At 38.4% G+C, this 16,559-nt stretch overlaps 1 protein-coding gene across 1 annotated transcript; it reads left to right on the forward strand.

Moving 5' to 3' along the window:
* The first annotated feature begins 15,426 nt into the window (after positions 1 to 15,426).
* LOC130982350 (uncharacterized) lies at positions 15,427 to 16,218 on the forward strand. Its single transcript, XM_057906324.1, has one exon. It carries the CDS (start codon positions 15,427 to 15,429, stop codon positions 16,216 to 16,218), a length of 792 nt encoding a protein of 263 aa, XP_057762307.1.
* Positions 16,219 to 16,559: the final 341 nt, after the last annotated feature.

The raw sequence follows: 16,559 nt of genomic DNA on the forward strand, positions 1-16,559 counted from the left end.
CCTGGATAGTAACTCTCCTAGGTGCTGCCATGTCACCTGCACGTAAATCAACTGAATTAGTAGAGAGGGAGCTTGTTTCTTCCTTAGATGACGTTTCAGATTCATCCTCGGAGAGGACTAGCCGACGCCAAGCTTGCCTTATACGTGAAATAGTTCTTTCAATCTCAGCTTCAAATACTGGCAAGCTTGGATCAGGAAGTGAACGTGTCATTTAATGAAAGAAACGTGCAGCTCATAGTAACAAAATAAAAAGAAAAATGCAATTAAATAAATTCCAATCAATAAATTAGCACACTATTACAACTCCTCGACAACGGCACCAAAAATTGACGTGAGCAGAAATTAGCAGATTAAGAATTAATTAGAAAAATGGCGTTGCGAGTACAGTTCTTAACTGGCGAAAATCCACTTATCAATTTAGAAAAGAGTTGTCACAAATTTTAGAAATAAAATACTGGAAGTATGAGTCCCAGGTCGTCTCCCAACGAGTTGCAGGAAGATGTGCTATTTTATCAATCAGTGGTTTTCAAAATAGGTTTTGAGTTTGATGAACAGAAAATTAAATCTGAGAATTTATATGATTTAAATAAAATCTTGACCGGGAGAAGATTCATTGGAAGTTCTATCCTTGTTGGAAATTTGTCAAGATTAATTAATAATTAGTCATTCTTTTCATTTAGTTAACCCTCAACGAATGAAGGAAAGTCAAATTAAAAGTCAACTTCTATTCACAAGTCCTAATCCTCTCCCTTGGGAAGGATTAGAGTTAGTGACTAACAAGCCATCCAACAATGAACCAATTACAATTGAACTCTTGAGTATTCCAACTCAAGGTTCTCCTTTTAATCAACTCCCAATCAAGTTGGGGAACTACTCCATCATTATAAATGCGGACTTCACAAAATCAATGGGGGAAATAAGAACAGACATAATAAACAATAATGAAAGAGATTAATTAAAAGTAAAAATAGTTTTGTATTAATAAACTATGAAAATAATCCAATATCAACTCTGGACAAATTAAGAATATGGAAGAGTAAATGAAAAGTAAATAACAAACTATAATGACCAGTTCCGGACAAATTATGAATGTCAAAAAGAGAAACCTAGGGGAGGAGTAAAATCAGATCTAAAAACTCTAAATTATGCGGAATGAATTGTTCTCCTTGTATCTGCATGTTCCCTGGCTCTAATCTGTGTTTCTGGGTTGAAAACTGTGTTGAAATGCGGCCCAGAATCTATGCCAGCGACTTCTATAATTCTGCAGATCGCGCACGTCACGCGGCCGCGTCATCCACGTGTTTCCATCACTCAGCATTTTTCGTACCATGCGTGCGCATCATCCACGTACTCGCATCGTTCGTGCAGCTCCTAATCCGCGCGGTCGCGTCAGGAACGCGAGCGCGTCGCTGTGATTTCTTCAATTTTACGCGATCGCATGAGCCATGCGCCTGCGTGACTTCTCCCTGGTCATCTCCTCAATTCCTTGTGTTCCTTCCACTTTTGCATGCTTTCTCTTCATTCCTTACGCCATTCCTGCCCTATGAAGCCTGAAACACTTAACACACAAATTACGGCATCGAATGGTACGAAGGATAATAAAAATATACAACTAAAAGGTCTTTAGGAAGCAAGTTTTTAATCATAGAATATTTTTAGGAAGAAATTATAAATACATGTAAATCATATGAATAAGTGGGCGAAGACTTGATAAAACCACACAATTAAACACAATATGAATCATAAAATAGCGGTTTATCAGTGATCTTTTTCTTTATGTTTGTCTGTTTGCATGCTATTTCTGTGTTTTATTTTCTTGTATTCTTTTGTTTGTGTTCTGCTTTCTGTTGTCTCTACTTTCTCTTGCTATCTTTATCTTCGGTTTACTACTTTGCTATATTATGTTATTTGTCTGCTAATCGATACCGAATAAATGAACGTAACTAATAACTCTGACCCTACTAAGAACTCCCCAGTTCTTACCCCTTCTCTCCCTTCTTCCACTTCAGATGGAGACGGGAGTGATATTCTATGAGTTTGAGGACCCCTATGTCTACGAGGATCCAGTACATCACAGTTACTTCATCATGGGATTGGAGCCTCATATTAGATGATATGCATTACTTAATCGAGCTTTTCAACATCCTCTGTCTAGCCCGCATTTTGGCTCCGATGCTCCTTACGAATTTCCCTTATTCTGGTTACATCCTGACGCACCTGTGCATCCTTTTCCTGATGATCTTGAGCACCTTATACCAGCTCAACCTTTGAATGAGGTGGAACCTTAGCCTATCATTCCTAATAAGCCCGAGTTAGCTGGTGACTACGTAGTGTACGAAATTGTGATCATCAACAATGGCTCCAACAACTTGGTGCTCTCAAACGTGAATCACACTTTGTCACAACTCCGCACAACTAACCAGCAAGTGCACTGGGTCGTCCAAGTAACACCTTACGTGAGTAAGGGTCGATCCCACGGAGATTGTCGGCTTGAAGCAAGCTATGGTCATCTTGTAAATCTCAGTCAGGCAGATTATATTGGTTATAACGGTTTTCGAATATAAAAACAAATAAAGCATAAAATAGAGATAGAAATACTTATGTAATTCATTGGTCAGAATTCCAGATAAGCGCATGAAGATACTGTGTTCCTTCTGAATCTCTGCTTTCCTACTGCTTTCATCTAATCATTCTTACCCCTTTCCATGGCAAGCTGTATGTGGGGCGTCACCGTTGTCAAAGACTACTTCCCATCCTCTCAGTGAAAATGGTCCAAATGCTCTGTCACAGCACGGCTAATCATCTGTCGGTTCTTGAACATGTTGGAATAGGATCTATTGATCCTTTTGCGTCTGTCACTATGCCCAACACTCGCGAGTTTGAAGCTCGTCACAGTCATCCCATCTCAGATCCTACTTGGAATACCACAGACAAGGTTAAGACTTTCCGGATCTTAGGAATGGCCGCCAATAATTCTAGCATATTCCACGAAGACTCTAATCTCACGGAATGGGAGGCTCGGTTGTCAGGCGAGGCAACCATGCATCATGGGTCGGGAATCCAAGAGATACTCATTCAATCTAATGTAGAACGGAGGTGGTTGTCAGGCACATGAGTGTCACGGATCATCACATTCATCATGGTTAAGTACGAAAAAATATCTTAGAATAAAAATAGGCGAGAATTGAATAGAAGAACAATAGTACTTTGCATTAATACTCGAGGTACAGCAGAGCTCCACACCTTAATCTATGGTGTGTAGAAACTCCACCGTTGAAATTACATAAGAACAAGGTCTAGGCATGGCCGAATGGCCAGCCTCCCCAAATAGCATGTGAATTAAAAAATAGGGAAAAAAACCCCAGTCAAAAGACGTGGTCAAAAGAGACGCTTAGTACAATAGTAAAAAGTTCTATTTATACTAAACTAGCTACTAGGGTTTACAGAAATAAGTCTAAGTGCATAAATCCACTTCCGGAGCCCACTTTAGTGTGTGATTGGGCTGAACTTGAGCTTTACATGTGCAGAGGCTTCTCTTGGGGTTAAATGCCAAGTTGTAACGTGTTTTTGGCGTTTAACTCTGGTTTGTGACGTGTTTCTGGCGTTTTACTCCAGAATGCAGCATGGAACTGGGGTTGAACGCCAGTTTGCATCATCTAACCTCGAATAAAGTATGGACTATTATATATTGCTGGAAAGCCCTGGATGTCTACTTTCCAACGCAATTAAGAGCACGCCATTTGGATTTCTGTAGCTCCAGAAAATCTATCTTGAGTGCAGGGAGGTCAGAATCCAACAGCATCAACAGTCCTTTGTCAGCCTCCTATCAGATTTTTGCTCAGGTCCCTCAATTTCAGCCAGAAAATACCTGAAATCACAGAAAAACACACAAACTCATAGTAAAGTCCAGAAATGTGAATTTTGCATAAAAACTAATAAAAACATCCCTAAAAGTAGCTAGATCCTACTAAAAATTACCTAAAAATAATGCCAAAAAGCATATAAATTATCCGCTCATTGACATTGGGATTTTTGCTAGTAAAGAATTTTGTAAAAATATAGTCGCATTGTAAGTATAGATTCTACACCAACAGAAAATCCCTTCGTACAAACATTTTGGTTGTCACAAGTAACAAACCCCTTTAAAATTGATAACCAAGTATTTGAACCTCAGGTCGTCTTCTCAAGGAATTGCAGGAAGGTGTTCTTATTATTGGTTATGCAAAGGTATATTTTGGAGTTTTTAAAAAGGTTGAACAAGTAATTTAATTGACAAGAAAAATAAATTAATGATTAATAAAACTCTTGGCAATGTATGAGAATTGGAATTCCTATCCTAGTTATTCTTATTAGGTGTGATGAAAATTAGATTTAATCCCACTTAGTTATCCTTTATTAAACAAAGGAAGGTCAAGTGGACTAATTAGTTTGATCCTCAAGTCCTAGTCAATCCCTGTGGGAGGACTAGCTTTAGAGCGATCTAAATCAATTAGAATCTGCCAATTTCAACCACTAATGAGTTTGACAACTCAAGAGTTACCAATTAATCAACCAAAACTAAGAATATAGAAAGCTAAATTAAAATCATAAATAATTGGAATACCTTAAATTAAATTGAATGGAGATGTCAATTCTAACATGAAAAAGTTCATAAGCCAATTGGGCAACATAAATCAATTACAAATAAAAGCTTCAAAGTGAACAAAAATAGAAGAGAAACATAAATTATTGAACCTGGTATGAAGAACAATCCTAATGACTAAAGGAGATCCTAATCCTAAAACCTAAGAGAGAGGAGAGAACCTCTCTCTCTAAAAACTACATCTAAAACCTAAAATTGTGAGTAATGAATTAATGATCTGATTCTGCTCCACTCTTAGCCTCTAATCTGTGTTTTTTGGGCCAAGAACTGGGTCAAGAATAGCCCAGAAGTCACTCCCAGAGCTTTCTGGTCTGTACAGGTTGTGGCAAAGTGACGCGGAGGCGTCATCCACGCGTTTGCGTGGATTGAAGTTCGCAGATGCAACACAGGCACGTCATCCACGCGTTCGCATCATCTAAATTCAGCACAACTATGGTAAATTATATATCGTTGCGAAGCCCCGGATGTTAGCTTTTTAACGCAACTAGAACCGCATCATTTGGACCTCTGTAGCTCAAGTTATGACTGTTTGAGTGCAAAGAGGTCAGGCTGGACAGCTTAGCAAATTCTTCAACTTCTTGTATTCCTTCCACTTTTGCATGCTTCCTTTCCATCCTCTGAGCCATTCATGCCCTGTAATCCCTGAAATCACATAACACACATACCAAGACATCGAATGATAATAAGAGAGGATTTAAATAAAAGAAAATAAAAGGCAAAGAAGCATGTTTTCAATCATAGCACAAAATCAGGAAAGAGAATGTAAAACCATGCAAATCATATGAATAAGTGGGCAAAGCTTGATAAAAACCACTCAATTGAGCACAAGATAAACCATAAAATAGTGGTTTATCACTCATCACAACACCAAACTTAAATTGTTGCTTGCCCCCAAGCAACTGAAAATCAAATAGGATAAAAAGAAGAGAATATACTATAAATCCCAAAATATCAATGAATATTAGTTCCAATTAGATGAGCGGGACTTGTAGCTTTTTGCTTCTGAACAGTTTTGGCATCTCACTTTTTCCTTTGAAGTTCAGAATGATTGGCATCTATAGGAACTCAGAGTTCAGATAGTGTTATTAATTCTCCTAGTTAAGTATGTTGATTCTTGAACACAGCTATTTTTATGAGTCTTGGCCGTGGCCCTAAGCACTTTGTTTTCCAGTATTACCACCGGATACATAACTGCCACAGACACATGACTGGGTGAACTTTTTCAGATTGTGACTCAGCTTTGCTAAAGACCCCAGTTAGAGGTGTCCAGAGCTCTTAAGCACACTCTTTTTGCTTTGGATCACGACTTTAACCACTCAGTCTCAAGCTTTTCACTTGGACCTGCATGCCACAAGAACATGGTTAGGGACAGCTTTGATTTAGCCACTTAGGCCTGGATTTTATTTCCTTGGGCCCTCCTATCCATTGATGCTCAAAGCGTTGGATCCTTTTTACCCTTGCCTTTTGGTTTTAAGGGCTATTGGCTTTTTCTGCTTGTTTTTTCTTTTTCTTTCTCTTTTCTTTTTTTCGCCATTTTTTTTTTGCTTTGTTCTTCACTGCTTTTTCTTGCTTCAAGAATCAATTTTATGATTTTTCATATTATCAATAACATTTCTCTTATTCATCATTCTTTCAAGAGCCAACAATTTTAACATTCATAAACGACAAGATCAAAAATATGCACTGTTCAAGTATTCATTCAAAAAACAAAAAGTATTGTCACCACATAAATATAATTAAACTAATTTCAAGGATGAATTTGAAACTCATGTACTTCTTGTTCTTTTATATTAAAAACATTTTTTTTCATTTAAGAAAGGTGAAGGATTCATGGAATTATTCATAGCCTTAAGACATAGTTACTAAATACTAATGATCATGTAGTAAAGACTCAAAACATAGACAAACATATAGCATAAAATCAAAAAACAGAGAGATAAGAACAAGGAAGTTAAGGAATGAGTCCACCTTAGTGATGGTGGCGCCTTCTTCTTGAAGGACCAATGGTATCCTTGAGCTCCTCTATGTCTCTTCCTTGCCTTTGTGCTCCTCCCTCATAGCTCTTTGATCTTCTCTAATCTCATTGAGAATGATGGAGTGCTCTTGGTGTTCCACCCTTAATTGGTTCATGTCATGACTCAATCCTTCTAGAGAAATGGTGAGTTGTTCCCAATAGTTGTTTGGAGGAAAATGCATCCCTTGAGGCATCTCAGGAATTTCTTGATGATGAGCTTACTCATGCGTCTCTTGAGATCCATGAATGGGCTCTCTTGTTTGCTCCATCCTTTTCTTAGTGATGGGCTTGTCCTCTTCAATGAGGATGTCTCCTTCTATGACAACTCCAGCTAAGTTGCATATATGGCAAATGAGATGAGGAAAAGCTAGCCTTGCCAAGGTGGAGGACTTTTCGGCTACTTTGTAGAGTTCTAGAGAGATGGCTTCATGAACTTCTACCTCCTCTCCAATCATGATGCTATGGATCATGATGGCCTGATCCACAGTTACTTCGGATCGGTTGCTAGTGGGGATGATGGAGCGTTGGATGAACTCCAACCATCCTCTAGCCACAGGCTTAAGGTCCAGTCTTCTTAATTGAACCGGCTTGCCTTTTGAGTCTCTTTTCCATTGAGCTCCTTCCACACATATGTCCATGAGGACTTGGTCCAACCTTTGATCAAAGTTGACCCTTCTAGTGTAGGGGCGTCCGTCTTCTTGCATCGTAGGCAAGTTGAACGCCAACCTTATATTTTTCGGACTGAAATCTAAGCATTTCCCCAGAACCATTGTAAGCTAATTCTTTGGATTTGGGTTCATGCTTTGATCATGGTTTCTAGTGATCCATGCGTTTGCATAGAACTCTTGAACCATTAGGATTCCGACTTGTTGAATGGGATTGGAGAGAACTTCTCATCCTCTTCTTCTAATCTCTTGTCGGATCTCCAGATATTCGCCCTTTTTGAGCTTAAAAGGGACCTCAGGGATCACCTTTTTCTTGGCCACAACTTCATAGAAGTGGTCTTGATGGGCTTTCGAGATGAATCTCTCCATCTCCCATGACTCGGAGGTGGAAGCTTTTACCACACCAAACTTAGAATGTTGCTCGTCCTCGAGCAAAAGAAGAAAGAATAGAAGAAGAAAAAGAAGATATGGAGGAGAGGAAGAGATGTGTGTCTTCGGCCAAAGGGGAGAAGAAAGGGTTATATTGTGTGAAAATGGAGAAGGATGGAGGGGTTTATATAGGGGAGGGAGAGGCGAATGGGTTCGGTCATTTAGGGTGGGTTTGGATGGGAACGAGATTTTAAATTTGAAGGTGCGTGGGGTTTATGGGGAAGAGTGGATGGATATGATTCGTGAAGGGGTAATGGGGAAGAGAAATTGAGGTGATTGGTGAAGGGTATAGTGTTATTGGATTGCGTGAAGAAGGGAGAAGTGGGGTAGGTGGGGATCCTGTGGGGTCCACAGATCCTGAGGTGATCCTGTGGGGTCCACAGATCCTGAGGCGCCAAGGATTTATCATCCCTGCACCAATTAGACGTGTAAAACCCCCTCTATATGCAATCTTGGCATTTAACGCCAGACTGCAGCTTGTTTCTGGCATTAAACGCCCAAATGTAGCATGTTTCTGGCGTTTAACGCCAGCTTGATGTTCGTTTCTGGCATTAAACGCCAGCTTGGTGCTTGTTTCTAGCGTTAGACGCCAGACAGATGCTAGTTTCTGGCGTTTAAACGCCAGACAGCTCTTCCTCCAAGGTGTGCTTTTTCTTCTGCTATTTTTGATTCTGTTTTTAATTTTTGCAATTGTTTTGTGGCTCCACATGATCATAAACCTAATAAAATATGAAATAACAATAAAAATATAGATAAATAAAAATTGGGTTGCCTCCCAATAAACTCTTCTTTAATGTCAATAGCTTGGCAGTGAGCTCTCATGGAGCTTCACAAATGTTCAGAGCATTGTTGGGACCTCCCAACACCAAACTTAGAGTTTGAATGTGGGGTTTCAACACCAAACTTAGAGTTTGGTTGTGGCCTCCTAACACCAAACTTTGAGTTTGATTGTGGGGATTTTGTTTGACTCTGTATTGAGAGAAGCTTCTCATGCTTCCTCTCCATGGTTGCAGAGGAAGATCATTGAGCTTTAAACACAAGGTAGTCCCCATTCATTTGAAGGACTAGCTCTCCTCTATCAACATCAATCACAGCTCCTGCTGTGGCTAGGAAGGGTCTTCCAAGGATGATTCATTCATCCTACTCCTTCCCAGTGTCTAGGATTATGAAATCAGCAGGGATGTAAAGGCCTTTAACCTTCACTAACACGTCCTCTACCAATCCATAAGCTTATTTTATTGACTTGTCTGCCATCTCTAATGAGATTCTTGTAGCTTGTACCTCAAAGATCTCCAGTTTCTCCATTACAGAGTGTGGCATAAGATTTATACTTGACCCTAGGTCACACAGAGCCTTCTCAAAGATCATGGTGCCTATGGTACAGGGTATTAAGAATTTACCAAGATCTTGTTTCTTTTGAGGTAAAGTTTGTTGAACCCATGTATTTAATTCACTAATGAGCAAGGGGTGTTCATCTTCCCAAGTCTCATTACCAAACAACTTGGCATTCAGCTTTATGATGGCTCCTAGATATTGAGCAACTTGCTCTTCAGTTACATCTTCATCTTCTTCAGAGGAAGAATAGTTCTCAGAGCTCATGAATGGCAGAAGGAAGTTTAATGGAATCTCTATGGTCTCTATATGAGCCTCAGATTCCTTTAGGTCCTCAATAGGGAACTCCTTTCTGTCTGGGGGACGTCCTATGAGGTCTTCCTCATTGGGATTCATGTCCTCCCCTTCCTCTTTGTATTCGGCCATTTTGATTATATCAATGGCCTTGCACTCTTTTTTTGGATTCTCTTCTGTATTGCTTAGGAGAGTACTAGGAGGAGTTTCAGTGATTTTCATACTCAGCTGAACCACTTGTGCCTCCAAATTTCTAATAGAGGACCTTGTTTCATTCATAAAACTTAGAGTGGCCTTAGATAGATCAGAAACTATGTTTGCTAAGCTAGAGGGGCTCTGCTCAGAATTCTCTGTCTGTTGCTGAGAAGATGATGAAAAAGGCTTGCTATTGCTAAGCCTGTTTCTTCCACCATTATTAAAGCCTTGTTGGGGCTTTTGTTGATCCTTCCATGAGAAATTTAGATGATTTTTCCATGAGGGATTATAGGTGTTTCCATAGGCTTCACCCATGTAATTCACCTCTGCCATTGCAGGGTTCTCAGGATTATAAGCTTCTTCTTCAGAAGATGCTTCTTTAGTACTGTTGGATGTGTTTTGCAATCCCTTCAAACTCTGAGAAATCATGTTGACTTGCTGAGTCAACATTTTGTTCTGAGCCAATATGGCATTCAGAGCATCAATTTTAAGAACTCTCCTCTTTTGAGGCATCCCATTACTCACAGGATTCCTCTCAGAGGTGTACATGAATTGGTTATTTGCAACCATGTCAATGAGTTCTTGAGCTTCTGCAGGCATTTTCTTTAGGTGAATGGATCTACCTGCAGAATGGTCCAGTGACATCTTGGAGAACTCAGATAGACCATCATAGAATATATCCAAAATGGTCAACTCTGAAAGCATGTCAGAAAGACACTTTTTGGTCAACTGCTTGTATCTTTTCCAAGCTTCATAGAGGGATTCACCATCTTTTTGCTTAAAGGTCTGAACATCCACTCTAAGCTTGCTCAACTTTTGAGGAGGAAAGAACTTGGCCAAGAAGGCCGTGACCAGCTTATCCCAAGAGTCCAGGGTATCTTTAGGTTGTGAGTCCAACCATGTTCTAGCTCTGTCTCTTACAGCAAAAGGGAAAAGCATGAGCCTGTAGACTTCATGATCTACTCCATTAGTCTTAACAGTATCACAGATCTGCAAGAACTCAGTTAAAAACTGGTAGGGATCTTCTGATGAAAGTCCATGAAACTTGCAGTTCTGTTGCATTAGAGAACCTAGTTGAGGCTTCAGCTCAAAATTATTTGCTCCAATGGCAGGAATTGAGATGCTTCTTCCATAAAAATTGGAAGTAGGTGTAGTATAATCTCCAAGCATCCTCCTTGCGCCTCCACCATTGTTATTGGGTTCGGCCATGTCTCTTTCTTTTTCGAGATTCTCTGTAAGGTTTTCTCTGGATTGTTGTGCTTTAGCTTCCCTTAGCTTCTTCTTCAGAGTCCTTTCAGGTTCAGGATCTGCTTCAACAAGAATGTCCTTGTCCTTGCTCCTGCTCATATGAAAATGAAGAGAACAAAAAAGAAGAGGAATCCTCTATGTCACAATATAGAGATTCCTTTTTGTGAGTAGAAGAAGAAAAGAATAGAAGAAGGATGAGCAAAAAAATTCGAACACAGATAGAGGAGAAGAGAGGGTTCGAATTTTTAGATAAAGAGAAGTGTTAGTAAATAAATAAAATAAATAAAAAGAGATGAGAGGGAGAGAATTTTCGAAAATTGTTTTTGAAAAATGGTTAGTGATTTTCAAAAATTAAAAGAAGAAATTAAAATTAAAATTTGAAACAATTAGTTAAATAAAAAGAATTTCAAAAAAGAGGGGGGTGATTTTCGAAAATTAGAGAGAGGAAAGTAGTTAGGTGGTTTTAAAAAAGATAAGAAATAGTAAAACAAACAAAAAGTCAATTAGTTAGTTGAAAAAGATTTGAAAATCAATTTTGAAAAGATAAGAAGTTAGAAAAGATTTTGAAATTGATTTTGAAAAAGATATGATTTGAAAAGATATGATTAAAAAGATATGATTGAAAAAGATTTGATTTTTAAAATTGATGACTTAACTAACAAGAAACTAAAACATATGATTCTAAAATTTAAAGATTGAAGCTTTCATAACAAGAAAGTAACAAACTTCAAATTTTTTTAATCAATCACATTAATTGTTAGTAAAGTTTTTGAAAATCATGAAATAAAGTTAAGAAAAATATTTTGAAAATCAAATTAAAAAAAAATTTTGAAAATAAATAAATAAAAAAATGAAAAATATTTTATTTTTGAAAAATATTTTGAAAAGATAGGATTTTTAAAATTGAAATCTTGACTTGACTAACAAGAAACAACTTATTTTAAAAATTTTTGACTAAGTCAACCCAAAGATTTCGAATTTTTGAGAGAAATAAGGGAAAGATATATATATTTTTTATTTTTAATGATGAGAGAGAAAAACACAAATATGACCCAAAACATGAAAATTTTGGATCAAAACCAATGATGCATGCAAGAACACTATGAATGTCAAGATGCACCAAGAACACTTTGAAGATCATGATGAACATCAATAACCTATTTTTGAAAAAATTTCAAGAAAAGAAAAACATGCAAGACACCAAACTTAGAAATTTTTCATGTTTAGACACTATGAATGTAAAAATACATATGAAAAACAACAAAAGACACAAAACAAGAAAATATGAAGATCAAATAAGAAGACTTATCAAGAACAACTTGAAGATCATGAAGAACACCATGCATGAATTTTTCGAAAAAAATGCATAAATTTAAAAAAAAACATGCAATTGACACCAAACTTAAAAATTGACATTAGACTCAAACAAGAAACACAAAAATATATTTTTTATGATTTTATTAATTTTTTTGGATTTTTTTGGATTTTTTCGAAAATTAATTTTGGAAAAATGAAAAACAAAGAAAAAAATTTTTTTGAAAGATTTTTGAAACTTTTTTAAAAGAAAATAAAACAAGAAGAAAATTACCTAATCTGAGCAACAAGATGAACCGTCAGTTGTCCAAACTCAAACAATTCCCAGCAACGGCACCAAAAACTTAGTGTACGAAATTGTGATCATCAACAATGGCTCCAACAACTTGGTGCTCTCAAACGTGAATCACACTTTGTCACAACTCCGCACAACTAACCAGCAAGTGCACTGGGTCGTCCAAGTAATACCTTATGTAAGGGTCGATCCCACGGAGATTGTCGGCTTGAAGCAAGCTATGGTCATCTTGTAAATCTCAGTCAGGCAGATTATATTGGTTATAATGGTTTTCGAATATAAAAACAAATAAAGCATAAAATTGAGATAGAAATACTTATGTAATTCATTGGTAGGAATTCCAGATAAGCGCATGAAGATACTGTGTTCCTTCTGAATCTCTGCTTTCCTATTGCTTTCATCCGATCAATCTTACCCCTTTACATGGCAAGCTGTATGTAGGGCGTCACCGTTGTCAATGGCTACTTCCCAACCTCTCAGTGAAAATGGTCCAAATGCTCTGTCACAGCACGGCTAATCATCTGTCAGTTCTCGTTCATGTTGGAATAGGATCCATTGATCCTTTTGCGTCTGTCACTACGCCCAACACTCGCGAGTTTGAAGCTCGTCACAGTCATCCCATCTCAGATCCTACTCGGAATACCACAGACAAGGTTAAGACTTTCCGGATCTTAGGAATGGCCGCCAATAATTCTAGCATATTCCACGAAGACTCTAATCTCACGGAATGGGAGGCTCGGTTGTCAGGCGAGGCAACCATGCGTCATGGGTCGGGAATCCAAGAGATACTCATTCAATCTAATGTAGAACAGAGGTGGTTGTCAGGCACACGTTCATAGGTTGAGAATGGTGATGAGTGTCACAGATCATCACATTCATCATGGTTAAGTATAAATAAATATTTTAGAATAAGAATAGGTGTGAATTGAATAGAAGAACAATAGTACTTTGCATTAATACTCGAGGTACAGTAGAGCTCCACACCTTAATCTATGGTGTATAGAAACTCCACCGTTGAAATTACATAAGAACAAGGTCTAGGCATGGCTGAATGGCCAGCCTTCCCAAATAGCATGTGAATTCGAAAATAGGGAAAAAAACCCCCGGTCAAAAGACGTGGTCAAAAGAGACGCTTAGTACAATAGTGAAAAGTTCTATTTATACTAAACTAGTTACTAGGGTTTACAGAAATAAGTCTAAGTGCAGAAATCCACTTCCGGGGCCCACTTTGGTATGTGCTTGGGCTGAGCTTGAGCTTTACACATGCAGAGGCTTCTCTTGGGGTTAAACGCCAAGTTGTAACGTGTTTTTGGCTTTTAACTCTGGTTCGTGACGTGTTTCTGGCATTTTACTCCAGAATGCAGCATGGAACTAGCGTTAAACGCCAGGTTGCGTCATCTAAACTCGAATAAAGTATAAACTATTATATATTTCTGGAAAACCCTGGATGTCTACTTTCCAACGCAATTGAGAGCGCGCCATTTAGAGTTCTGTAGCTCCAAAAAATCCATCTCGAGTGCAAGGAGGTCAGAATCTAACAGCATCAGTAGTCTTTTGTCAGCCTCCTATCAGATTTTTGCTCAGGTCCCTTAATTTCAGCCAGAAAATACCTGAAATCATAGAAAAACACACAAACTCATAGTAAAGTCTAGAAATGTAAATTTTGCATAAAAACTAATAAAAACATCCCTAAAAGTAGCTAGATCCTACTAAAAACTACCTAAAAACAATGCCAAAAAGCGTATAAATTATCCGCTCATTACTACGTACCTATGATACCACCAGAGTGGAACTTTTTCCCTGAGCCGATCCCTGACTTTCCACAGCCTGATGAGCCAGCACTATCGGACGGTGGGCTAGCTCCTATATACGCAAACGGACCTGTGCTCGCGAATGGTTTTGTACGGAGTGACAGCAGTGTTTCTGGTGGATCTGAGGGTATAGCTGTAGCTGCGGATGATGAGGAGGAGAAGGATCCTGAGATAGAGATAGAGCAGGATGAGGAGATGGACGAGCCTCACGGCGATTCTCCGAATGGCCACGTGTAGATATAGTTTGACAGCAGAAGGGGCATTCTTTTGATGACACTCTAGTCTGACATTATCTGTTAGTTAGTCTCTCACTTGTGTTAGTACACCCGAGAGCTAGGAGCTATATAGTGGTTAGGCTAGCCTGGGCGCCAGTTTAGCGGCTTTTTGTTTGGGCCAGGCCCTGGGAGTGTCGTGTATATATTTGCTACGTAGGATAACGAGGATGTAAACTGACTTGATCTTGTGTAAACGCAACATGTTTTGTTATAGTGTACATGATGTATATTATCTGTTATATTTCTATATTTTCCTATGCTTTCTTTTATTGCCCTCAATGTATGCTTGTTTCTTTTATCTCTTCACGGTAACAAATAAATTAAAAAATTACTCGTAAAAATTGGCATCGTTCTAACAAGGAACAGGCTCATATATTAAATAATAGTTAATAATTAGGAAGGATAAGTTAGTAACACTTAGCTTCTTGTATGACCATGGCATACTGGGAGTTGGGTCGTTACAATTTGGTAACAGAGCAGTTCGTTCCTAGTAGAGCCTGGGGAGTGGACTGACTATGCTTCATTGCATACTCTGCTTGTGTGTCTCATGCTGTTAGGGTATCTTCAAGGTACATTTGGCATGAATGTCTATGAGTGCTCATTTTGGAAATGTTCGTGCCTTACTTGAAATATTAAGACTGATCACCTTAATGTTGATTGTTTGGTGCGGATAGGACATTAATGACTGCGAATAGGCATAGTTTAATTGAGCTCTGAACGACAAATCGTTGTGAGGCACAGCTATCGTCATAGCTATTCTGATCTCCATGGCCATAGCTATGTTAGATTTGGATGCTGTAAGGAACAAACGCTTGTTTTACTTGTGAGGAATCTGGACACACAGTTGGGATCTACCCAAGAAAGTTTGTTTGGAATCCAGTGCGAACCCAGCAACAAGGTCGAGTGTTTGCCATGACTGCTGATGATGCTATGCAATCAGACGACCTGATCCAAGGTCAGTGTTATGTTAAAGATAGATTTCTAACTGTACTATATGACTCGGGTGCATCGCATTCCTTTATTTCTTTAACTGTTGCTAGTGAGTTGGGACTAGATTTCTCTGAGTTGAACTTTGATCTAATTATCCATACACCTGCATCCCAAAATGCTTTGACCAGTTTAGCATGCCTGCAAGTACCATTCACCATTAGGAATAGGACTTTTATACATGATCTAATCTGTTTGCCTCTATGTGGTTTAGAAATTATTTTAGGATTAGATTGGTTATCTAAGTATCATGTTTTCCTTGATTGCTATGAGAGAATTGTTGTTATTCCATCTGATAGTTTAGATATTAAACCATTTTTGTCTCATACTTTATATCTGAATTTCGTAAGAGTTACCTTAGACGGGAGTGATTATGAGGGATACGTTCTGTTAGCGGCTAGCTCAAATGACAGTGAACTAAGTTTAGAACGAATTCAAGTGGTGAAGGAATTTCCTGATGTTTTCCCAGACGACATACCTGAGTTTCCTCCTCGGCGAGAGATAGAATTCAGCATTGAACTTGTACTTGGAACCAGATCGATTTCCATAACACCGTACCAGATGTCACCATTGGAACTTGAAGAATCAAAGAAGCAGTTGGATGAGCTACTTGGAAAGAAATTTATTCATCCCAGTGCATCACCTTGGGGAGCTCCAGTATTGCTAGTAAAGAAGAAGGATGGTGGAATGAGACTTTGTGTAGATTACGACAGCTAAATAAAGTCACTATCAAGAACAAGTATCCACTTCCTCGGATAGATGATTTGATGGATCAATTGAAAGGTGCAACTGTGTTCTCGAAGATTGATTTGCGATCCGGCTATCACCAAATTCAAGTGAAAGAGTCAGATATACCGAAGACTGCATTTAGAACTCGATATGGTCACTATGAGTATACGGTTATGTCATTTGGACTAACTAATGCTCCTGCAATTTTTGTGGATTACATGAATCGTATTTTCCGTCCGTACCTTGATCAGTTTGTAGTAGTTTTCATAGACGATATTATCATCTATTCGAAGACAGAAAAAGAGCATGAAGAGCATCTAAGGACTGTA

This window comes from Arachis stenosperma, chromosome 1 (genome assembly GCF_014773155.1).
Source record: "Arachis stenosperma cultivar V10309 chromosome 1, arast.V10309.gnm1.PFL2, whole genome shotgun sequence".
Classification (NCBI taxonomy): Eukaryota; Viridiplantae; Streptophyta; class Magnoliopsida; order Fabales; family Fabaceae; genus Arachis; species Arachis stenosperma.

Excerpts from the sequence above, each read along its gene's own strand:
- LOC130982350 (XM_057906324.1), top strand. The coding sequence starts at position 15,427 with ATGACTGCTGATGATGCTATGCAATCAGACGACCTGATCCAAGGTCAG.